Source organism: Lepidochelys olivacea (assembly GCF_965140295.1).
Source record: "Lepidochelys olivacea isolate rLepOli2 genome assembly, chromosome: 3".
NCBI classification, from domain to species: Eukaryota; Metazoa; Chordata; order Testudines; family Cheloniidae; genus Lepidochelys; species Lepidochelys olivacea.
Window position 1 is genome coordinate 178,732,992 of NC_140413.1, and position 24,696 is coordinate 178,757,687.

The 24,696-nt window shown below is 44.1% G+C and overlaps 1 protein-coding gene across 3 annotated transcripts in view; it reads left to right on the forward strand.

Annotated features, from left to right (window-relative positions):
* The window catches only part of TTC7A (tetratricopeptide repeat domain 7A), a 276,049-nt gene extending 252,411 nt beyond the window's left edge, over positions 1-23,638 (forward strand). For all 3 annotated transcript variants that reach the window (XM_084622482.1, XM_084622481.1, XM_084622483.1), the window contains one exon: positions 18,406-23,638. In XM_084622482.1, the coding sequence (XP_084478608.1) occupies positions 18,406-18,627 (222 nt within the window). In that variant the 3' untranslated portion in view covers positions 18,628-23,638. The remainder of the gene's footprint in view (positions 1-18,405) is intronic.
* Positions 23,639-24,696: the final 1,058 nt, after the last annotated feature.

The following is a 24,696-nucleotide window of genomic DNA, read 5'->3' on the forward strand; positions in this document are numbered from 1 at the left end:
TGTCAATTATTTTTTAATCTTGCAGCAGAGAAAGTGAACTCATATATATTCTTGTATCAGATAATAGGAATCAGCTGGTTCATTATATTTAAGGTTTCTGGGTTTTACCATAAGTTTTGTGAAAAACCTAAGCAAGAATGATTTGATTGTTGTTTCTGCTGATGGCCTTATTTTTCCAGTGATTGTCAAGCAATTTATTTACACTGCTTCCAAACAAAGAGCTAACTACTGCTAGAATAGTTCCACACCCTAGTGTGAAACTAACTAGCCATTGAAGGGAAAGGTTTTAATTCAGGTGCTGCCTTAATGGTTATATAACAGCTTTAGGTGGTGTTGATTTAAAGCCATCCCAGCTCAACAGTCATTACAAATTATCCCCCATCTGATGGCTCTTCAATGGCCTGCAGTCGTACCAATTTGTGCTGCGACTTCGTCTGATCTCACAAATTAAACAAGCTGGTGGTGAGCCAGTCTCTGAAAGGAAGATGGGCCACATAGCACACCTAGGTGATGTGGGAAGTAGTGTTGGTGATTCACTAGATGGCATTCTGCCCTCTGAATTGGCCCTACATCAGTAACCCCGGTATGGTGCTAGGGACCACTGTGCTGCTTAATGCTTTCAGAGAACTCGTAAAATCCAGTATCCTGGCAAACTGTGGTAATAAAGATCCCATGACACTTCTGTAAGAGCAAGGACTTGTCTACATAGGGAACTTTGCCAGTATAGTTCACCTGCCACAGTTATACTATGTAACTCCTTGTGTGGATACTCCAGTTCCAGAATAACAATGCATTTTTCTGGTTTAGCTTTAAACTGCTTCCAAAGCCAGAATACAAATGTTAGGGTGTTAACCCAGGTGCCCTAACAAGTTTTCTAGCTAAGATAATTACATACTGCCTGCCTGCCGCAATTTTAGTTAGCTAGGTTATTCTTCTTTTCCCATGTATAATGGTAGTATAGCATTGCTTTGTCCTTTTAAACTGCTGTAGCATAGCACCCCAGAGAAGGCTTCATTTCATTTGTAGGTGGGGTGATCACTAGCTACCACCCAGTTCAAACTCCATCACTTTCTCTCTCTCTCTCTCCCTGAGAGAAGGAGAGTCAGAACAATGAAGATCAGGAGAGGGAGATCTTCCCTCATTCTTCCATAGCCAGCAGTTATCATGAAGCGAGGACAGCTGTGGAGCCCAGTGCCACTGCTCAGCACAAGAGCCAGGATCTGATTAGTCTTCCTGGTTCCACTCTCACTGCCTCACTCCCTTTGTGCTCCCCTCTGCAATCCCTGCGTGCTCCCCTCTGCAGAGTAGGGGAAAGACAGGTAAAAGAGTCCGCAGCCTGCCACCCTCCCTTCTGCCTTCCTCTGCCAGGAAGGTAAATTTATTCAGAATGTGTGTCCTCAGTCATGTACCATATGTGGAACAAATTCATTGGATGGAGCACATGGTACAGCAAGGGCAAAAGCAGGATTGTCCAACGAGAAAAAGACCATTGGTCAAGCTGGGCCTTGGTTTTATATCTCGTCCAAAAGACCGTTCTCCAGCACACACGCTGGGGCATTGGTTCAGTATGGCATCATTAGCACAATTTCCTGCGGCATCTTGGTCTCCCTTGTTGGAAATCCCCATCCAAGTTACTGGGTCTGGCCTTGCTTAGCTTGTGAGATCTGACAGGCTCCCAGCACATGGGGCTGTGGTGGCAGAAAATATCCAAGATCTTGCATGTGCTAGCACTGTGTGTATCAGGACTGCTGCATTTTTCCCTGCAGAGTTACCTTATTACTAGCAACAGTGCATTGTTCTGCAAAGCACATTTAGGTAGCATATTTTGAAAAGCCACAGAAAACCAAATTCTATTCTGTTCCTCTGAGAGGACCCCTGTGACGGTTTATATGTTCCATTTGGCATGTGCCTATGAATCCCCCCGACATGATGAGGCTTCAAGAACAATGCCTGACCTGCTGAGGAGACTAGTAGCCTCAGGGGTTCTCAGACTCTATTGTACCATGACCCTCTTTTGACCACAAAAATTACTATACAACCCCAGGAGCGGGGACCAAAACCTGAGCCCAGCCGTGGGAGGGGCAAAGCCAAAGCCCGAGTCCCACCGCCCGAGCCGGTGTGGGGGGACAAAGCCAAAGCCCAGGGGGCTTCAGAACCAGGCAGGGAGCATGTAACCTTAGCCCTGCCATCCGGGGTTGAAGCTCTTGGGCATCGGCCCTGGGCGGTAGGGCTAGGGTTTTGGCTTCAGCCCTGGGTGGTGGGGCTTGGGCTTGGACTTTGGCCCTGGGCCCCAGCAAGTCTAACAGCAGCCTTGGTGACCCCATTAAACGGGGCTCGTGACTCACTTTGGGGTCCCGACCCACAGTTTGAGAACCGCAGCGCCATCTAGCGCATTAGCAGATTCTTTGATTTCCCAACTCTGAGTCACGTTGCAGAATCCCAGGAATGTTACTGTGCTTCAGATATCCCAGAATAACTGCTGTAAACGCTCCTTGGGGAAAAGTGATCCTTCGAACAGACTCTTAAATCAGACTTTAGCATGGAAGCAGCTGAATTTGAGAAAGGGCTCAGTTTTGCTGATCTGCTAGCTAATCTTGTTCCCACAAGAGAACTGTGGGTTTTGGATACTCACATTAAAAAGGTTCATGTGTCATTTCATTTGTTGTCTATGGCATAACATATTAGTTGCTAGATACAGTTTTTTCCCTGTTCCAGTCAACTGGTGACCTGGCAGTTTCAGCAGCTAAAACATCAGCACTAATCCCTTTCTATGCTGAAGAATTGCGGCGCTCTAAGTACCACTAAGATTGGTTAGAGAGTTAGTGTGTTGTTTCACGTTCTTTGCCTGTGCATTTCCCATGAGAGTTCCTGTATGGTTGTCATACTTCATGCCTGAGTCTGGAATAGACAGTAGCGCCATTATAAGTAGGGTGACCGGATGTCCCGATTTTATAGGGACAGGCTTGATATTTGGGGCTTTGTCTTCTATAGGTGCCTATTACCCCCTGTCCTGATTTTTCACACTTGCTGTCTGGTCACTCTAGTCATAAGCAAGGTGATAAGTGGTTCAGTAAAACAGGGGCTATAATTAGACACCTTCTGTAGATGTGTCCTTGAACAGCACAGGTCCATCATCAGGGTTTGTCTACAAGGCTTGCTCAAATGTCCAGTGGTCACAGACAGCAGGATAAAATATAATATGGAAAATTCATCCCCAGTGTAACTCCATAAACATCCTTGGAGTTGCATTAAGGTTGGGTCCAGTAAATGCCTTTTATTTAGAAGTGTATCTTCCTTGTTGCCAAGGGAAAAGAAGAATCCTTGCAGCCTGCTTAAAAGTCCTTCCTATTTACCTAATGGTGTCACTGTGGCAGTTTCCCTGCTATAGTACATCACGCAGCTGTTGTGATTGGTTGTTTATTGCATGTGTCCCTAAGGGGCTCATTACTACATTATCTAGCCTCTGTTTACATAGCTTTAGAAACCAAAATAAAGTCCTCAAAGAAGAACAGAATTCTCTAGCCCTCCTCATGCCCCACACATTTAAGCCATTTTTGAGGAAACAGAACTTGGTGGTATATTTTCTAGAGCCCTATAGTTTCTGGAGCCATTCAGCCATTCTAGGAGAGGATCAGACTCGCATCTAGCCCTAATGAACTTGGGTTTGGCCTGTTCTCCTGCAGTAATTAATTCCAGAGCTGATGCCTCTCTGCTGAGAATGCTCATTCCTCGCCCCAACAAGTTCTAACCCATGTTCCATCAGCCTTCATATCCCTGTCAAAGGCAGTTGCTGGAGAGGAGTGCATCTTGGATTCTGATCTTTCTGATATCTTGTGCCAAGCCTATTTAGGGCACTAAAGTACAATACTACTGTGTACAATGACTGTGTAAATAAACAGCACCTTCACTCAACAGGTCTGCTTCCTGCATCTATCTAGTCAGACATGCCTCCTGAATTTAGTGACTAATATAAATATTAGTGTTACAAGCTTCCAACAAATCTAACAATATTAACATAGATGTTGTGGCCTCTGTCCACAGTCCGATATCATTCTGCAACATTATCAGTGCTGTCTGCATACTATATTTTGGTCTGAAACAGACCAGAGGGGATCTAGAATGCTGATGTAGGTAAGAAGCTGTTTCCTTGTAGATAACTTTACCCTTGAAGGATAGAATGGATGCAGTTGGGCTGTGGGTACTGTTAGAAGGAAGTTTGAGCAGGATTATTCCCGTCTTGAGACTGTAACCCTCTTCAGATTTCTGAATCTGGTTTCTTTAGCACACATGACTTCTTGGCCTTTTGGCTAAAACCAAGTATACTCTCAGAACAATCTCTAATATGTGCTGTAGTGGGGAAAGGTTGTTAGCTGACAACCTAACAGGTCTTTTCTATCACTACAAACACCTGTATCTTCCTCTCCTCCTCTCTCAGTAAGATTCATCTCTTGTACTATCTTCTGCCATTAGCTTCTTTTTACAGACAAGTGAACAGATAGTGGGCTAAATTCTGTGCTGTTTAAATCTCATGCAATTTCACTGAAGACAGAGCAGAATAAGGTACAATGTAAATAAACTGCTTCCCTATAGTGATGCGCTGGTGAACAGGAACTGGCAAAATTCTCTGAGTCCTCAGCAAGGCATCCAGTTATTCTTTATCTTCTCATTGAGTTTATTCTCTCTTTGACTTATATACATGTAGTAGAAAATGTAGCAATATCTATAATTTAATAAAAGCTCATCATGCATAAAGGTGTATGAGACATTTCAGGTTAAAAGAAGATAAAGAAACACTCCCAATGGGTTCACAAGCATTGCAAAGCTGGAGCTGAAGATTTATGTGCTAGTTTGAGCATACTGGTACATTCCTGCAGATCCCACGGCAGTTCCTAGCAGCTGTTACTGCAATGACAGTGCCTTCTGGGGCTCTGGCTGTAGTTGTTCAGAGGATGTCATTAATAATATGTGTTATCCAGGAGATTGCCAGGGGTGGAAAAACCAAGCAAGTCAAGATTTTCTAAATAGCTCTGTTCTGCTCAGGAGACATTTGTTTACAGCTAGCTATAGGCATGGGCATTTTCTACTGTAAGGAATGCTGCAATAGGATCATAGGGCCTGATGCAGCAAAGACATACAACTGCTGTGAGTTGTCCCATTGTCTGTGGGTATGTCTACACTGCATTGTAAACCTATGGGACCCAGACTTGTGGATTCTGTGTTTCTGAGCTCACACTTGAGCATCCACAGTGCATTGTAAGCCTGGGTTTACAATTGTTGGACCTGGGTCCCCACAGCTATGCTAATGCGTCCACATTATGCAGACCTTCTGATTTAGGTCTGCAGCTTGAACTGCAAAATGACAGGGCGTGAACCCGACTCACAGCAGGACGCGGGCTCTGACTCATCCCCTAGGAGCCTCCTAAGACCCAGGTCCTGAATGCTTGCTGACCCAAGTCAGACTGATTTGTGTATGGACAGAACCAGAGCTTGGGCTCAAACCTGAGTCAGATCCCAGGCTTAGTGTGCAGTGTAGACATACCCTTTGATAAGTATAACTCTGAAGCAGATATACTTTTCAGAGTGAACCATGCCTACATATAGGAGTTTCCTTGCACTCACTATGCCATCCCTACCTTCGAAGACTTACTGAGGGTATGTCTACACTGGCAGAGTTACATTGCTGGCAGTTACAGCACCGCTCAGAGAGCGCTGAAGGGAAACCGCTGTTGTGTATTCACGCTGTCAGCTGCCTGTGCAATAGCTTGTTCACACTTGTGGCACTTGCATCAGTATTCGGTGTGGTGCACTCTGGGCAGCTATCCCACAGAGCATTTCTTCCTCTTCTGCCACTAAGACTTGTGGGAAGACAGAGGGGGTCACGGGGCATCCTGGGTCCTGTCCCAATGCTCCATGATGCATTGCTTCACATTCTAGCAATCCCTGTGTTTCCATAGGACATTGAAGAGGATGCAGTGGGAAACTGACTAGCATCCTAGTCAGTTTCCTTCTGCAGATCTTTTAGGTACCACTTCTAACTGTAACAACCTTCTCTATGTTCCTGCTGCTGACTATAAACAAAGCAAGAAGAGGGAGAGAGCAGATATGTGGAAAAGAAATGAAGTGCATAGGACTGCAAAGTCGAGAGTCAGGCTACAATGACCAAATATAGACATACAATGACCAAGAGATATAGAAAGAGGAAGAAAGAGCAGATATGAACAGAGAAGGATATTTCCCAAAATCCTTTGCTTCTGCCTGTGTTTGCAGTCTTATACACTTTCCCTGAAATCCCACAGCACTCAGTGCAAAGGATTTTGGGACACAGTAACCAGACAGGATTATGGGAACAGGAAGCGGATGTAAACCCCCTTTTAGTCTAGAGCAACAATTGACCTAGGAATAAACATTATAAATAAAATCAACATCGTGTTTGCCAAGCAGCACTCTGCTTGTATGTATATCCCTTTTCTCCCATGCTTTGCCTGTCGTACATGTTTAGGGTGAGATCAATGGGACTGTACACCAGAGTGCCTGTGCAGAGTGAATTGCGAGATTGGGGCCCTAGATGTTGAGTTTTTTGGAGCAAGAACCTTCTTTTACTGTATGTTTGTACACAGCATAATGAGGGCTTGATCCCTGATTAGGGCATCTGGGTAGACTTCTGCAACATTAATTTGACAACTACTAAGATCTGGCCTTGGAGAAATGTTGCCTTTCCCAGGGGGAAAAAAGTGGAACAAACGGTGCATTTGGTGAGTCTCCTTGAAATATATGGATGAGACATCCTGTTAGGGTCACTTGCTTGCAGCTTCATTTCCGTGTATGTCTCAGTGAAAGCAGAACTATCTGTAAAATATTGAGCATGCAGCAGACAGTTCTGCTTTTGCTGAAGCCTAAATGATGACAGTCCAGCAAGGCAGAAAAAACATTCCTCTTTTCATTTTTCCTCTGCTTTTTGAGCATCCCTGAGAAGAGAACAGAGCCTCTTGGTTTGTGCAATGCTGCCTTAGGGCCTACTTTTATGTCAATAAATGTTTTATCATATTTAAGCTTCAAACACACTAGCAGCATGCCTGTTAACATTTGATGAACCGAAATAGATACTGCCGGGCGGGGGGGGGAGGGGGAGGCACAGTGCATCCCCTTCCACTTGGCTTTCATGCTGTAAGTAGCGGACAGGGGTTTTCTTTTGATTCTCAGAGGAAGTTATGGGGAACTGGATCCCTTTCAATTATGAGCTGCTGCAGGAAGTATATTGGGGAGGATGTAGATAGCTGGGAAAATACATGAGGAAAGAGGCAGTTTCTCTTTCTTTCTGTACCTTTCTCTACTTCTCTCTCTCCTTTCACTTCTCTTCTGAATCTTGCAGTGCTTTCTATAGAACCTATTGCCATGGTATCTAAATGCTTCCCAGGTAACTTACATCTGCACGGAGAAGTCCCTAGTGGGCTTCATGTATCTTTGGCTTTTCTCTCAGGAACCTCTGCTTGGGAGCACTCTGTGACAGATTGGATCACAGAAACCCCCTTGGGACTGCCAACAGATGTGCCGAGACTACCTCTGAGCCTGTCTTCCCTGGCAGCTTGGGACTTCAGAACCTTGCCCAGTTTGAGCCAGACACACTAGCCTGCTACAAACATGGACCCAGGTCTGAACAACGTCCCCCAAAAGCTGCAGGCTTAACTGAAAACAGCTTAAGAAGTGTTCCTGTCTCCAACACTCAGATGCCCAGCTCCCAATTGGGTCCAATCCCTAAATAAATCCGTTTTACCCTGTATAAAGCTTGTACAGGTAAACTCATAAATTGTTCGCTCTCTATAACACTGATAGAGAGATATGCACAGCTGTTTCTTCCCACCCCCCCCCACCCCCCAATATTAATACATATTCTGGGTTAACAAATAAAAAGTGATTTTATTAAATATAAAAAGTAGGATTTAAGTGGTTCCAAGTAATAACAGACAGAACAAAATAAATTACCAAACAAAATAAAATAAAACACACAAGTCTATGCCTAATACAGTAAGAAAGTGATTATAGATTAAATCTCACCCTCAGAGATGTTCCAGTAAGCTTCTTTTACAGACTAGGCTCCTTCTAGTCTGGGTCCAGCAGTCACTCACACCCCTGTGGTTACTGTCCTTTGTTCCAGTTTCTTTCAGGTATCCTTTGGGGATGGAGAGGCTATCTCTAGAGCCAACTGGAGACAAAATGGAGAGTTCTCTTGTGGGTGGAGACCCCCTCCTTTCTCCTGTGTAGAACCCAGCTCCAAGATGGAGTTTTGGAGTCACATGGGCAAGTCACATGTCCATGCATGACTCAGTCCTTACACGCCAGGTCACATTCCTCGGAAAGCTCAGATGTGGACTGGCGTCTCAACATTCATCGTTAGCTTAAGTGTTTCTTGAGTGGGCACTTAACTTGCAAATTCCTTTCTAAAGAAGCTGGCCAAATGCCTTACTAAGGCTACTTAAAATCAAACAAGTACACAGCCAATATTCTTAACTTCGAATACAAAAATGATACATGCATACAAATAGGATGAATATATCCAGTAGATTATAACCTTTGCAGAGATATGTTACATGGCATATCTAGCATAAAATAGATTCCAGTTATGTCATATTTAATTTCATAAGAATATTTCCATAAAGCATTATGGGGTGCAACATCACACACTCTTTTTAAAAATCTTCTTTTTCCCCCTCTCCACACTGATTCTGATTGTGGTGAGAAAGCTTTTCAAAAGAGAAAAGACTTGTAGCAAGCTCTAAAGGAGGATCTGCCTCTGTACCAAACTAATCTCCCCAGGATACTCATTCCGCAGATGAACCCTATCAGCTCACAATGCTTTTATCTTGAGTCTCATGTGCCTCCTCCTGTCCTTTTTAAGCTACGTTGTCCGAAGAGAGCACAGTTGTCTTGAAGGGGTTGTGGATGGAGATGCAGCCTGTAATGTAGTTGGCCCTCATGGGTTGATGGCTTTGAAGACCAGATAATCCTGAATGAGCAATGGAGACAGACTGGGAGCCAGGAGAGAGATAGGAGCACAAAGGTGATGTGCTTGATATAGCCGATCCTCATGAAGAGATGGGCTTGCTGCATCCAGCACATTCTAAAGCCTTTGTGTTGCTTCCACCTTGAGCACTCCAGTTGTGCTCCAACTCCACAGTGAGTTGCAGTAATCCAGTTTGGAGGTGACAAGGGCATGGGTCACTGTGGCCAGGTCTTTGAAGGGAGGAAGATGATGAGTCTCCTAGCCAGCTGGAGGTGGGAGAAGGCATTTTCTAACACCTGAGCTACTTGCTTGTCTGGGTTTAATAGTAAGTCAGACAGAACTCTCAAACTTCATGGCTTTGATAGAAGGGGTGGACAGTGTCCAAAGAGTATTGCCACTCACAAACAGCATCACTTCAGACTTGCCTGGATTAAATTTGAGCCATTTGTTCTTCATCTAGGTGCTGATGTCCTCTAGTCAGTGTGACATCCTTTGGTTGGCAGTGGTGGCATCTACTGAAAGTTGGAAAGAGATATATATGGCCAGGTGCCATGGGTGTATTGTTAGCAGGAGAGCATGGCATCTCACCACCTCTGCACACTGTTTCAAGTAGATACTGAAGGAGAAAGAGGGCAGGATAGATCACTGTGGAGCTAAATGTATGTGGGTCATCAGTACCTTGTGATTGACTAGTTGAAAGCTGCAGAGAGATTGAGTGGTCTGAGCAGTGATGTGGTGTCTGTTCATTGCCATGTTGAGCTGATTTTTTAGTTCTGCTCAGAGGGTGTCACAATGAAGTAGCATGGTCTGAAGCCCAGTTGCATAGTATCCAGGATGTTAGTAGATGCCAGGCATTGCTGAAGCTTGATTATCACTCCCTTCTTTTCTTTCCTTTTTTCTCTTTCCACATTCTGCAGTTTTGAACCCAGCCTCCACAAATGCAGCAGTTTAGATTCATTGATTGACAGGAAATGCTGCTTCAGAAGGGGAGGGGAGGTAGAGAGTGTGGGTAGTAGTTACTGCACAAGTAGCAACATTAAAAGATGAAACCTTCATACAGAATTTGGCTCCCACTGTTCCACAGTACCAAGGTGGCAAATGAAGTCATGTGGTGCTAGATTCACAAAAGGACTTAGGTACCTAAAGCCATTTTATGTGCTTAAATCCCAGAATCAGGCCTCGTGGGATTCACAAAACTCCTGCTCAGCTGTCACCAAACTCTGCAGGCTCCGAAAATCTCTCAGTGCCTAAATTTTTGCAGTTAAAATTTCTTAGGTGCCTATGTTTCTGCTTCTGAGCATGCACACTGAAGCACCGTGGATGCTTAAACCCACCAGTTCAGGGAGATAGGCATTCCTCCTCCTAACTCGCCTGCGGGGCCTCATCTGGTAAGTGCGCTCCAATCTCGCCTACCGCACTGGGCCCTATATGCGAACTCACACAAAACAGCTGGAGGAGGAGGAGAACGACCTCCATCACGCCTTGTAACCCAGTGGGTAGGGCTCTCCCCTGTGATGTGAGAGATCCCTGATTCAAGTCCACCCTCTGCATGAGCAGGAGAAGGGCTTTGAACAGGGATCTGACACCTTTCAGGTGAGTGCTCTGCCACTGGGCTATAAGATATTCTGATGGCGGGGATTGCTCCTTCAGTTTCTCCTGCTGAAGCTGTCCCATTGTGGATAAATAATTTTAAAAGTCACTGGAGAAGGGGACTGATTCTCCTACCTCCCAGATGAGTGCTATACCCACCAGGCTACAGAGTCACTCATGCTTGCATCTTGCTCCCTGGCTTTCATTTTATTTATCCACCCTGGAAGAGCTTCAGCAGAAGAGACTGAGGGAGCCCCACATCAGAATGTCCTATAGCCCAGTGGTTGGGGCACCCTGAGAGGTAGCAGATTCCTGTTCAGATCCCTTCTCCTCCTCAGGTGAACCTGGGGTCTCCCACATCCCAAGTGAGTACCCTTACTACTGGGCTAAAAGTTAGGAGGAAAGTCCTCCTCCTCCTGCCCCACCCGAGGAGAGGGAGGTGCCTCCTGGAAGTGTGGGCTTAGGTGCCAAACTCCCTGAAAGAGATGTGGGGCTTAAGACAGAATGCCCTTGCCTTGGCATCTCTCATTGGCTAGCTTAGGTAGGGAGCCTCCTAGTGTGCTGGCCTTTATGAATCCCATTCTAGGGCACTTATTTCTCCCCATTCATTGTGGAAGGAACCTCAGAGCCTAATTCAAGCTTTGTGAACCCTAGTGATTTTCTCTGCACCTAAATGTTTGGCCTGGTGATGCTCAGCACTGCCATACCTAAGTTCCTTAGTGAATCTAGCTCTTCGTCGCATCTGGCAGATACCCACAGATTATTCCAGCAGGGCTCTTTATGTTTTATGGTTCATGAATTTTTTGTAAAAGCCTTCAAAGGATCTAGATCTACCATGTCACACAACCCTCACTGAATAAACAGAATGCAAGATTAAATAACTGACCGGTGGCAGACCATTGTGGGGTGAGGTGATACCATAACTACTCCCCACAGCTCAAAAATCCCAACTCCTTTGAAAGAGATGGATCAAGATCTATTCCTGGATGGAGGACAATTATCAAAGAGAAACAGCAGCAGAAATCATCTAATTGCAAATCTTTTGTCCTGTGATTCCAGGGTTTAACCTTTGCCATTTTACAAAAAGGCTCATTGTCATATCCTGATCTATGCATCAGATTCTGCTTACAGCTTGTTTTGATGGTTAAATATTTACACAAAGGTATGTTGCCCAGTAGCAATGCAGACTTTGTGTTACATGAGAATATTACCACAGGGTTTCAAATGTGTTTCAGAGGCATTGTGCAGGATGCTGCTGAATAAGCCCAACCCGCTTTCAATGGGCACTTTTCTGAAATAGCGCCAGATCCTGCTCGATGCTGAGCACTCTCATTGACCTCACTGAGAGCAAGGGCACACTCAGCGTGTCTGACTTCCAAAGAAAATTGATGTTTTGACTTGGGAATGGAATTCCACCCCGTTCTTCTTACTGTAATGGGTGAAATCCCTGCTCTCCTCTTTTGGGAGAGGAAATAAGGACATTGATTCTTGTGTAAAGACATCTGGACACATTATTATTATTAAAGGTGCCCTGCAAAGGATAAAAGTAGATGTGTCCCCATGCTTCTTTATGATGTATAAAGATGACCTGAAAGGTTTTTTTCCAAAACAAAGGGTTTTTCGCTTGGTCTTCTATTCCTTATTTTTGCTTTGAGATCCCCAAGAAATTGATTGGGAGCTTTCTGAGCCCTTTCTGGAAGGGGAGGAGGATGTTGAGGGTATAACAAAGAGAGCTTTTCTCCCAGTTGTTTATAAGACATTTGAATTAAGCAGATGTTAGCAAAAAGAGTGTTTTAACTTTCTAACTAGAAATAACTTCCCCTCTCAGTCAGTTGGTTGTTATCTCTAATGTTATATGTTACTGGCTTTTCAGTTATCCATAACATCTCCCAGAAGGAGAAAGGAAGAGAGAATCTGAATTTCTAATACAAAAAACTTCAAACAAAATCCCTTTTAGGAGCCTTCTCCATGCATCATAAAGAAGTAAAAAAAGGCACAAAAGGGAATTTCAAAACAGCATAAATGACTTAAGAAGCACAAATCCTGCTGATTCTCAACGGGACTTGTGCTCCAGTCCTAATGGCTACATGGAGATGGAAACTGAAATAACTGCTTTTTACCTACTTAAGTTGTATTGAAATAGGGCACTCCTATTTCAAAATACATGGACAGCACTGAAATAACTAAAGACATGGATGACAACTGATACAGTTATTTGGATTCCATTTTCCATGTAGACGAGCCCTAGGTCACTTAGGCCCAGCTCCTCAAAGGTAATTAGGCACCTAACATTCTAAATACCTTTGAGAATCTGGACCCTGGGCAATTTTGAAAATTCCACCCACAAGCCCAGTGTTTCTTTTGCTTTACAGATCTCCTTCTATGAATCTGGTTACAGGCGTACGTCCCCTTAAATCATAATGCCAAACTCAGCATCTGCACTGACTGTATCTGCGTGCGCTGATAAGTTACACCAGCATCACTTGACTACCACTTCTCTCTACAAGGAAGTTTAAAATAAAAAAAGACGACAGTGTTCCTATAAATCTTGCAGTGTGGATAGAGAGAAAGGACATCATTTCAATGCTATCTGTCTAGATTCACAAGCATTAACATTTAGCTTCAACCAAAAAAAAATAGAGGAGGAAAAATTAAATGAATTTGTCTTAGCTATCTTCAGACCACATTAGGTAGATCAATACCTTAAGCTTTAATAGTTAGAGCAAAACAATTAGCATAGGAAAGCAGCCTCTTTATTTAACATAGTTGCACTGTTCCCAGGACAGTGGGTTTTTTGGGGGTTTTTTTTTACTTAACATTACAATATATATATTAATTTAAAAACCAGCCTGTGGGGCCTGACCCTGCACTGTTGAAGCTTATGGGAGTTTTGCTCTTAATGTATATGGGAGTGGGATTAGGGCCTTAAAAGCCCGTTGAAATCAATGGACAATATTTCAGTGTCTCTAGTGCTAGGATATACTAACCATCTGTATAACCTAAATAAATGGGGAAGGAGGTAGCTCCTAAGAGCCCTCTTGATAGCCAAAAGAATCCTGCTGTTGAACTGGAAAAGAAAGGCTGTGCCAGGCATTGATTTCTGCATTGATATGGGGGGGGAGGGGGAAAAGCACGGGGGATAAAGGACAACAATAATACAGCCCCTCCTTTTGCTTGTAGTAGGAAGATGAAACCCTTAATCAGTTGTCTTCTCTTATTTATACTAATTGCTAATCTTCCTTAGATCTCTGATTTTATGAAATTATGCACACACATCAAGCAGATGTGTTTCTATGGAAACTAAGGAACGGAACTTTCATTAGAAAATCTAAAAAACCTTTCAGCTAAAAATGTAAATTGCCCATCAGTGGGTGGCTCTATGAATATGTTATTTTCTTTGCATTGTAGGCAGATTCCAGATGGACTCTACATAGCAACAACATGCACGCATTGTTTACAGCTAGCCAGACTCCAGGGGGAAATATGGAATTCACTAGTGAGGAGCAGCTCCCAAGAACAAATACCTCAGAGAAACCAAGTGTTCAGTGGTGTGTGTTACTTCACAGGATTCTGGGATTCTGTGGTCTGTAGTTCACAAAAACTGTTTGAGGCTTGCATGGAGACTCAAAGTAGCTCTTCCATTCAGCCTCACTACACAGAACTAGTATTCAATTTGTTCTTTAAATAGTAAACATTAAAGTACTTTTATTTTTTTAAAGTTAGGATTGCAGAAGACTATAACAAGTAGCATTAACAATCACTTATAATGAGTTCTCCATGCTGTCATATTTCAGCAAGTCAGCCTCCAATCGAGGCTCAGAAATGTTGATGGTAGCAACATTCCCCAAAACCATTTCACAGTTTCTCACTGATCCAACAAGACCTGTTGAAGTCAATGGGAGTCTTTCCACTGACTTCAAAGCGCATTGGATCAGCCCTCTGTAAACCTGTAGATTGTTCTGATGAACTAAATGGGTAACTTTTTAAATGATTATTTTACTTACAATCAGCCAAATCTTTATTTGTAACATTACATTTCTGACTAAAGCCTACACGTGTTCTGGGATTCACCCTGTGCTAGTAGAGTATACTGCAATGCCCAGCATTGGTAGACAGCCTCCTTCGGATGTAATGTCCCAAAACATTTGCAGGGAGAAGTAAACTAGAAGGAATGCCTCTGACTCAAGTATACCAGTTGTCGTGCAGGCAGAACAGAAAATGGTGTGCAAGGATATGACAAAGAGCTTTGGATACCTGGAGTCAATCCAACAGATGATCCTTAACTACAAAAGGCATCATTCACTTGAGACTGACATGAGGAAACGGTGCTGCACAGTTTGTTGTTATTTTTATTAGATGGGGTTTGTTTTAATGTTCATGGAGACTGATGGTCCTAAAGATTGACTTCCCAGTTCACACAACAGGCCCAAAACAGGTGGTCAGCAGCACAGGGTTTCCCATCAGTGTGCCTCATGCTAGCTCTGAAGTAACCATCTCTAGAAGATAGCTCAGTCTGTAAGGCCCATTACTTCTTTAGCATTTCTGCTGAGACTACCAACATGGATGTCCGTTAGTGCCAATTTGAAGGTGGTTCTTTGAATCCTTGACTACAAGGATCTTGAGATCAATTTTAATAGTCATGGGATTCCTGAGCAGTACATGTGCTCCCTAGGAAAAAGGATGGTTTTCTGGTTAAGGCATGGGATTTTGATCTGGGATGTCTATATTCTATTCCTAGCTCTGCAATAGGCTTGCTGTGTGACCTTGGACAGGTCACTTGCCTGCTCTGTATCTCAATTTCCACATCTGTGAAATTGGTCTGATGGGAGATTTAGATGCACAAGTTACATAGAGTCTGGTCATAGACGCTTGATTCTGTTTCCAATCAGCTACCCACAATGGACCAAAAACTGCCTTGAGTAGACATATACAACGGCCATGAAGGGAAAAGATATAAGCACAGATGTAGAGCAGAATATGGCCCATTGACTTTTAATTACTTTCAGGCGCTGTTTTGTAAACACAGAGGGAGAAAGCGTTAGAGAGAGTAAGTGCTTTTGGGCTTTAAAAGTTCAGGTTTTATATGAAATAGTTATGAATGGATTTTCAGATCAAAATAATGTGTGCTCTTCTTTTGACCAAGGAAACCTTTGTTGAGGATTCCTTTGTTTGCTTAAAAGCATGTGGCATCTTTGCTGCTTTCTCTTGCATGGTAATATTTTTCTGTAGTTATTGGTAACGGGTTACCGCTGCTATACAGGACTTAGTCATGGTGACGGATTGTGCATCTGCTGGCTACCTGTATAAAGTAAACACAAGAAGACAAAGAAAAATATTTGCTACTTGCAGAAGAATCCCCCGTCGTTCATCAAAGAAATGTTTTAGGCTGTGACCACAAGGATTTCAAAATATTGCACATCTTTTTATCTTAGCTAGAGACAGCTAAGCCAATCAAAGGTTACTAAAGCTTCTAGTTAAATTTATGACTGCAGCTACACAAAACAAGCATAGGAAACAACAGAAGTCAAATAATCATCGAACATACTGACACCTCACTCTTTCTATATATCTTTATAAGTGTATTTGAAATGAAATACTTTCTTGCAAGATGATTTCCAAAGTGAGGCACATGGTGTTCGCAGTGGGTGAAATACCGCAACACATTTCCTGTGATTATTCACTCCATTGTAACACTGAATTCTATCACTTGGGTTGACGCCTCTTACCTGTTCAGATATGAATACCCTTACAAACTGATTGAATTAATGACAAAGACAGCACATTTTTAACAAATGATAGAGAACATAGAAATGTGAACTCAAATGCTCTGCAAACCTGATCTTGAGAGTGAGGCTCTTCCAAATTTTTGATTGTCACAGCTCGGATTGGGCCCTTTAAGAGGGTATTGATCCAGCCCACCTGGCCCTCGTTAACAAGCCTCACCATGTGACCTAATAAAAGGCAACTGGTCTCTAGAAAGAGCCAGAGGGAATAGGAAACAAGAGGCTGGAAGCTCTGGCAGAGACTTCAGAAGAGCTGCAGTGAATGGGATGTCCTGCAAGAGACCCTTGAGCAGGAGAAGAGTTTGGGCCTAAGCATATCTCCACTTAGGAAGGGTTGGGAGTGCCAGGCAGGCCAAACGTCTGGGAAGAGCTGCCAAGTTCAGACTCCAGGGGAGAAGGAAAGAATCCTCCAGCTACACAAGACTGGGAGTGGCCTACTAAAAGCAGGGAATACAATTGAACTGTGTCAACTTTATTTGGGACTTTCAGTTTTGCTCTGAACTTTGATGTTAAGAAACCCAGACCTTAAGGAGTAGGGTGATCAGTGTCTGATTTTCGACTGGAACACCCAGTCAAAAAGGGACCCTGGCAGCTCCGGTCAGCACCGGCAACTGGGCCATTAAAAGTCTGGTCGGTGGTGCTGTGGCGCTAAGGCAGGCTAGTCCCTACCTGCCCTGGCTTGCTCCTAGGTGGGGGGACCACGGGGCTCCGTGCTCTGCCCCCACCCTGAGCACCGGCTGCGCACTCCCCTTGGCTGGTTCCCAGCCAATGGGAGCTGCAGGGGGGAGGAGCGGTGCCTGGGGGGTCTGCATGGAGCCTCCTGGCCCCCCGCCTAGGACCCAGACCTGCTGGCTGTTTCTGGGGTGCACACAGCGCGGTGCCAGGACAAGCAGGCAGCTTGCCTCCCCCCCCCCCCACACTGACTGGGAGCCACCTGAGGTAAACCCACACCCCAACTCTGAGCCCCAACCCACAGCCCTGAGCCCCCCCAAACCTGGAGTCCCCTCCTGAACCCCAAACCTCTCATCCCTGGCCCTACCCCAGAACCTGCACCCCCAGCTCAGAGCCCCCTCCCACACCCTGATCCCCTCATCCCCAGCCCCACCCCAGAGTGCTCACCCCCTCCTGTACCCCAACCCCCTGCCTCAACCTACAGCCCCCTCCCACACTCCAAATCCCTCGGCCCCACCCCCAGCCTGGAGCCCCCTCCTGCACTCCAACCCTTCATCCCCAGACCCACCCCAGAGCCTGCACCCCCAGCCAGAGCTCGCAACCCTCCATGCCCCAACTCCCTGCCCCATCCTGGAGCCCCATCCCACACTCTGAACCCCTCATTTCTGGCCCCACCCCGGAGCCCGCACCCCCCAGTTAGAGCCCTTACCCCCTCCCGCACTCCAACCCCCTGCCCCAGCCCAGTGAAAGTGACTGAGGGTGGGGGAGAGCAAACCACCAAGGGAGGGGAAATGCAGTGAGCGGGGGCAGGGGGTAGGGGTGGGGCCTCAGGGAAGGGGCGGGGCTAGGGTGTTCAGTTTTATGTGACTAGAAAGTTGGTAACCATACTAAGGAGGGGTGTTTGAACAGAGAGAAAGAAGCATGTGTGTGGAATTTCTGAGGAGCCCTGAAGAAGGGAAACTAAGGCAAGGTGCTGCAAAACCTCCCCAGGTCATGAAGGTGTGCTTGGGAGGCAGCTGCATGTCTGCATTACTAAACATACAAGTGTTAATTTAGGCCTGTGCTCTCTGGGTAATTGGTCTCCCAGATATTTTCCTGCAGGATCAAAGGCTTTACAACCTTCGTTAAATCCGTCCACAATCAAATCAGTGTATAACTTAGTAATGAGCAACTCCTCTTCTTCAAGAATCATTTTGTGCTGAAGATCCTCTCTCCTCTCACAGGCTGAGGAATATCACAGCTGATTTATGCTCCTGTCTGTTTAGAGTGTGAGCGCCTTGGGCACACCATGTATTGTCCCATTGTGGAGCACGCTATGTTAGTACGGCTATGCACTAATACAAGCTTGCTGTTTATTTGCAGGGCCCCATACTGAGCAGGCTCGGGCGGAGAAGCCTGGCTCAGAAGGTTCTGAGAGATGCAGTCCAGATACAGAGCACCAATCACCAAGCCTGGAACAGCCTAGGAGAAGTATTGCAAGCTCAAGGAAAAAACGAAGCTGCTGTGGAATGCTTCCTAACAGCTCTGGACCTCGAATCCAGTAGCCCTGTTGTCCCCTTCACTGTCATACCGAGAGAACTATAAAGCTCTTCCTTTCAGCTCAGCACAGCCCTCCGCTGGGTGGATGCCAAGAAATATACACAGAAGAAACTCTGGGTTAGACAGAAAAATACAACTGTAACTTGATGATTGGTGAAATAATTCCAGAATGGGACTCTGATCTATGTGTTTAACTGAGGAAAAACCCAACCTTAGAACCAGTGACAGGGCATAGAGAGGACAATTTCTTCTGGCTTCCTAGATGTCTGCTCTGACTCCTGTTGAAGTCAGTGGAAAGGCTCCTGTTGATTTCAGCAGGAGATGGCTCGGGCCCTAGATGCCTAAACTGACTGTAGTGTAGATGCTGCTAGAGTGGAGCTGTAAGAAGCACTGGTGTTGAAAAGAAATTTTGTGCACCTTTCAACTTTTCTTGACAAAGACTTCATTTAAAAACAACCAGGAGGTAAATTCAAACCTAGGATAAGCATGTGCAACTCTGTTAAAGTAAGTGAAGTTGCCCAACTTACATCAGAGCCAAATTTGGCCAGATATATATGTGCACACAGACACATTAGTAGGTGAGGAATGATGGCGAAATAATAGATGTCGCTCTTAAATACACTTTTTACAAAAATCTTTTAAAAGACCTGTTAATTCTTGTCTTCACCCTGCAGTGCCATACTGCACACACAGTCAATACTTACAGTAGCTTTTGACTGGACTGATCTAATTTAAAAGACACTTTTCAATGGGCTGCTGTGGTGGCGTGAACCACAGAAGTGGAAAAGCCAAAGACCTGATCGGTTCAAATTTTGACTAGTATTAAAAATAGTATTTTCTTTCAAATTAAATATTTATTGCAAGGCACTTCGTCAGGCCAGCTAGTGTAAACTGTCTGAGCATCATTCTTAGTAATTACATACTCCAGCAGCTTTTATAGGAAGTGTATTGTTGATTTCAGGCAATGTATTATATTTGTAGCCTGTGCTTTACTTTTACTATTGTTCTTGACAGAGCTTTTTCCTACTCATCTATAAAACATAGTGACTGCATAGATGATAAACATGTTTAATTGTTGGAAGCCGTATGTGTATATATGCACATTACCTTTATTTTCACTGTAGTTTTTGATCAGCCATGGCTTCAAAAGAAATTGTCATCAGTAATACTGGGCCAGATCCTTCAGTATATTAGGACCACTTTGTGCCTCATCACCACTGTAATCTGGCCCTGACGCTGTCTTGCTTGGCCAGAGAGTATCAGAGTGATCTTCTGGTGGTATAGAGCCATCCTCCCTTCCGCTGGTATAGTAGGGAAAGTGGGTGTGGCTGACATACCCCTATGCTAAACTGATCTTTGGCTGTGTTTTCAGCCCTGTATGGCCATTGCAGCAAGTTAGTGCAGCCCTGAGTCTGCTCTAACATGACACAATGAAACACAAACACACACCCTGTCGTGTATCATGTGCGCTTTGGCTGTTCATAGCTGATAATCTGGTCCATTATTTCCAAGTATTTTTAAATGGTTTTGCACTGAAGTATTCTTTATACTATAGCTCCACCATTTATTTGACTAGTTTACTCCAGAAATAATATCTTCATGCTATATAAATATAGAGGGTTTATTTGTAAAGACCCTCAAGGTTCTTCAGTTGACTTGCTGTCTGAATTTGTTTGCAATGATTCAGAAATTTAAAGACTACTTGAATTGTTAATTCTGGTATCTCCCTTTTACAGTAAATACAGGACAAGCTGCTGATGTGGAACAGGACTGGGGTTCTCTCCCCCCTTTGCCCCCCGTGCTCTTTTTCCTTCTAGGGTACACTTCAAGGCTTCAGTGCCAAGGAGGAGTTAGATTTCAATGATTTTTCTTTATCAGCATTTTACTGAGCTCTTAAACTGATTTTTATCATGTTGATGTGACAATCCAGATTATTGTCCATTCACCTAAACACACGCAGTGAAACAGGTATGTCCATGGAAAAGGTCTTCAGCTTGAGGAGTCATTGTGTGATCGTAAAGAGATATGAGTGACTTAAATGAGACTTGTCAGGCCGGAGACTGGCTTCCAGGGATATGCTACATTTCCCAGCAACTTTGCATGTTTGCCGTGACACCATCAGTAGAGGAAGTGGAGTGTAAAGGCTTTAAAACAATAGAATGCAATGAGTTGCAGGAGCGGATGGAGTTGAACCTGTCTTCCTACAGGAGGCTATAAATAAAGCCAACCTGCTCAACAGGTTGGCTGGGGGTAAAGGTGGTTGTTCCATCAGTAAGGTGTTATCTAGGTACTTTGAACGCAATTCTGCCCTCATATACCCAGGTCCAGATCCTCAGCTGCAGTAAATAAACACAGGTTATCATTCATTGACTTCCATAGAGCTATGCTGATTTACACCAGCTGAGGATTTGGCCCAATTCCCACTCACGTCAGTGGGAGCAAGCCCTTTGTATGGGCCGGAAAAAGGAATCGGTGTGTTCCATCATCCACGTTTTCTTGCTGTACTTCAGTCGATGAAGCACTGCGGCAGCAATTCAGATACAAAGGGAAATCATTTAAAGCAGCTACTAATGACTCTCTGACTCCTGTAATTCCACCGCGACTGCTCTAAGAAGTGGCATATGACTCTCATCCTGTTAATGAACTGGTGAGAGGATGGGGGGGGCCTTCCCTAATATAAAATGAGATCAGATTTCCATATTTTTACCCATTCCCACCTGCACCACTTGCTTGTATCATAGTTATGAAAAAAAATGGATTGCCTTCAGGGAGCTAGAGATTCATGTTTGGGAATATTAGTGTTCTCACAGAGTTCAGGCTGCTTGAGGTAGGTGAAACTGTGTGAAAGGCCGTGTCCCTGTCAGCGAGTCCAGGAAGCCCAGTCTACTACTAGGAAGTATGCTGTATATGTTAATGCAAGTCAGCTGCCAGCAACAGTTGTCCCACTTGCTGTATAGTAAGGGCCTGGCTACACAAGACACTTCAAAGCACTCCCGCGGCAGCACTCTGAAGTGCGAGGGTGGTCCTGCGCGACGCTGGGAGAGAGAGCTCTCCCAGCGCTCCTGGTAAGCCACCTCCACGAGGGGATTAGCGCCAAGCGCTGGGAGCTCGGCTCAGAGCCGGTTTCCACTAGCGCTTTGAAGCGCTCTGACTTCCTACGCTCAGGGGGGGTGATTTTTTCACCACCACGGCCCCCCCCCCCGAGCCAGCAAGTTAGAGCACTATAAAATGTAAGTGTAGCCAAGCCCTAAGTGAACATGAGATATTCCCATTAATGTCAATGGGAATTACATGCATAAAATCCCCCTGCAGTAGTAGTTCTAGTTCATGAACTAAACCTGTGTATGTAATGAATTTAGGCCCAAACCTGAGACTTGCTAAGCACTTTAGGAACCATACTAAGCACCCATAACTCCCTCTGATTTCAGTGGGCGTCATAAGTGTGGATTACCCCTCAGGATCTGCTGGGCACTTTAGGACCTGAGAACTTTCTGCCCTTTGTGTAGAGAGGGTAATTATTATTATAGGGCTGCGGGCAACCATCTACTTAATCTTCTGTTTGTAGTGCTGCTAAAAATCTTCCCTGGCTAACATGCCACCTCTGGTCTTTATATTTTTAAGTACAGACTTAATTTATATTTTCTATATAGGGAAAGATCAATGAACTCCTACCTGCTTGCAAGCCTAACCTTGTTGCTCATTTTACTCATTTGAGTAGTCCTGTTGAAGCCAATGAGACTACTCACTTGAGCAAGTTGAGCAACACTTGTACCTATATGAAAGTCAGTGGGAATATCAGGGTGCAGAGGATGAGTAATTTTGGCCCAAAGAACTTGAAATTTTAGCCCCTAGCTTATCTGAACAGTTGCAATATGTATTGCTAATGTGAGTTAGTATGAAATCTTGACTCCACTGAAGTCAATGGGAGTTCTGTTATTGACTTCAGTGGGGAGCAGGTTTTTCACCCACCCCTGTCTTTTTAAAAATCTCCTCTACGGTAGACTGGGGTTTTTAGAAGTATGGATTCCGTAGGAATTAATCTATATCCAAGCTCCAATCCTACCACTAACTTTATTTTACCTTGAGTAACCTGGGTGTGTCCAACAGGAAGGAAAATGTTTAGATCCTTTTTTCTATGTGTGTGCTGAGCAGTAAAATAAAAGTATTTATATTTCCCTTAGCTGGCAGTTAGATTCTTGTAAAAAATAAAAAAGGGGGCGGAGGGCAGCTTTATTTCATTACACCAGAATTCCTTCTCTGAGCTCTTCTACGCAGAAAGAGACCAGGAGCCTCATCCAGAGCTGATGTAAATTTTCATAGCTCCACTGAGGCACTATGTACAAATGAGGACACCAGGCAGCAGATCCTCAGCTGATGTCAACTGTCGGAGACTACAGAGAGCTCCATCAGCAGGGCATCCGTACCCTGCATGGTACAAGAATTCCATTCTGTTTCTGTTGGTAACAGCAACTCAGAACACTGGTTATTGCAATATTTCAGAAGCACTATTTGTCTTTTCTTGATAATAACTAATAAATCCAAATAGAGAACAGTTCTATGGGGTATTTACTTGAAAATCCTCTAACTGGGTAGTAGAATGGGAACAGCAGTGACTGCTGTGGTTCAGATGGTTTCCTTTATAAAGCCCTATTTTCGGACAGTCCTGGTCTTTTTTTTTTTTTTTTTTTTTTTAAATGATGGGAGCTGCCTAGAAATCGAGATTTTCTTTCTCACGTACCTGCTGCTTTCTCCACCAAAAAGCTCCCCTAGTGAAGAGGCATGTGCTACATTGTATCTAAAGTTATTAGAAAGACCCTCTGGTATATTGTGTTATTTGCAAATTGGTATGTGATGATGCAATTCAAGACCGGCTTGTAATTTGCACACAAAAGGAGGCAATGTTAAGGTTGTACATTCACCCTTAACTTTGTCACTTCCTAACTTTTGAGTGCTTCACTGTAAACCTGAAAATTCTGTTAATGTTGGGTTCTTGGAATATTTTTTCATTTAATGTGAAAAAGAATGTTAAATTACAAGATGCGTTCACCAGATGAATAAATAGACCCTGTGGAAAAAGAACTCCTTGTACACAGTCATTTCCTGCTGCTTTAAATGTTTTTAACATATTCAAGCCACAAATATTTCAAGAACTATAAACCCAATAGTCTTATATTAACTGGCACCTCATGTGCCGAATGAGTTACCAGTTTCAAAAGGCATTTTAGCATGTACATAGCTTTCCCCATGAACTGCTGTCGTATGTCTACGAGTAGAACAGGGACAAACGCTTCCCTAAAGGAACTGAGCAGGAGGGAGGAATAACGTGTCCTTGGCTGTTTGGCTTTATTGCTACTTAAATGGGCATCATGCTTTTCTTGTGCTGCTCTCAATACAAAAAGAGGGGAAGCGTAAACATGTAAACTCTTCCTTAGGAATCACTGTTGTGGGTTTGACTCATTTTGGTCGATAATGTTGTTAATCAGCTTGTGGGTCTGCACAGTCACACCTCGAGTTCTATCCAGTTAAATCGATCTTCGTTCAGCTTCCAGAGGACTGACATTTACATATTGAAATCAGCCCGTAAGATTAACACATTATTTTGTAAAAAGCTGGCCCTTCAGTTCAGCTTTGAGAGGCATCAAGCAGAGGCTCCTCTCGTGTGTAGGGTCGAGCTCAACCAGAATGAAGCTCTATGGTTGCTGAGATGTGGGAGCTACATATGGCAGCACAGCAGGTAAATGTAAAGTCTGACCTTAAAAGGGGTTTGCAAAGGAAGTGGCCCCTTTTCTGGTTGTGATCTATAAAGGAGAAGGGCGATGGTTAGTCCAATCTCCCTCCCACCCACCCGTTTGCTTTTGCCACGTACATATATCAGGAATGTCAAGTCTTCCCATTTTTGGTGGAAGACTTTTTGGATGATGTAAGTGTATTGGGAGCTTTCTCAGCCCTTAATTCAAATTCGCACATCAATCAGTTTTCATTTTGTTAGACTTGTGATATCCTATTCCTGCTATTTCTCTATTTCTTCATGGCACCTTCCAGGATAGGCAATAGCTGAATTTCCGATTTAGAAAAAAAAGCACACAAAAGCCCTTGTTTTTTAAACAAACATTT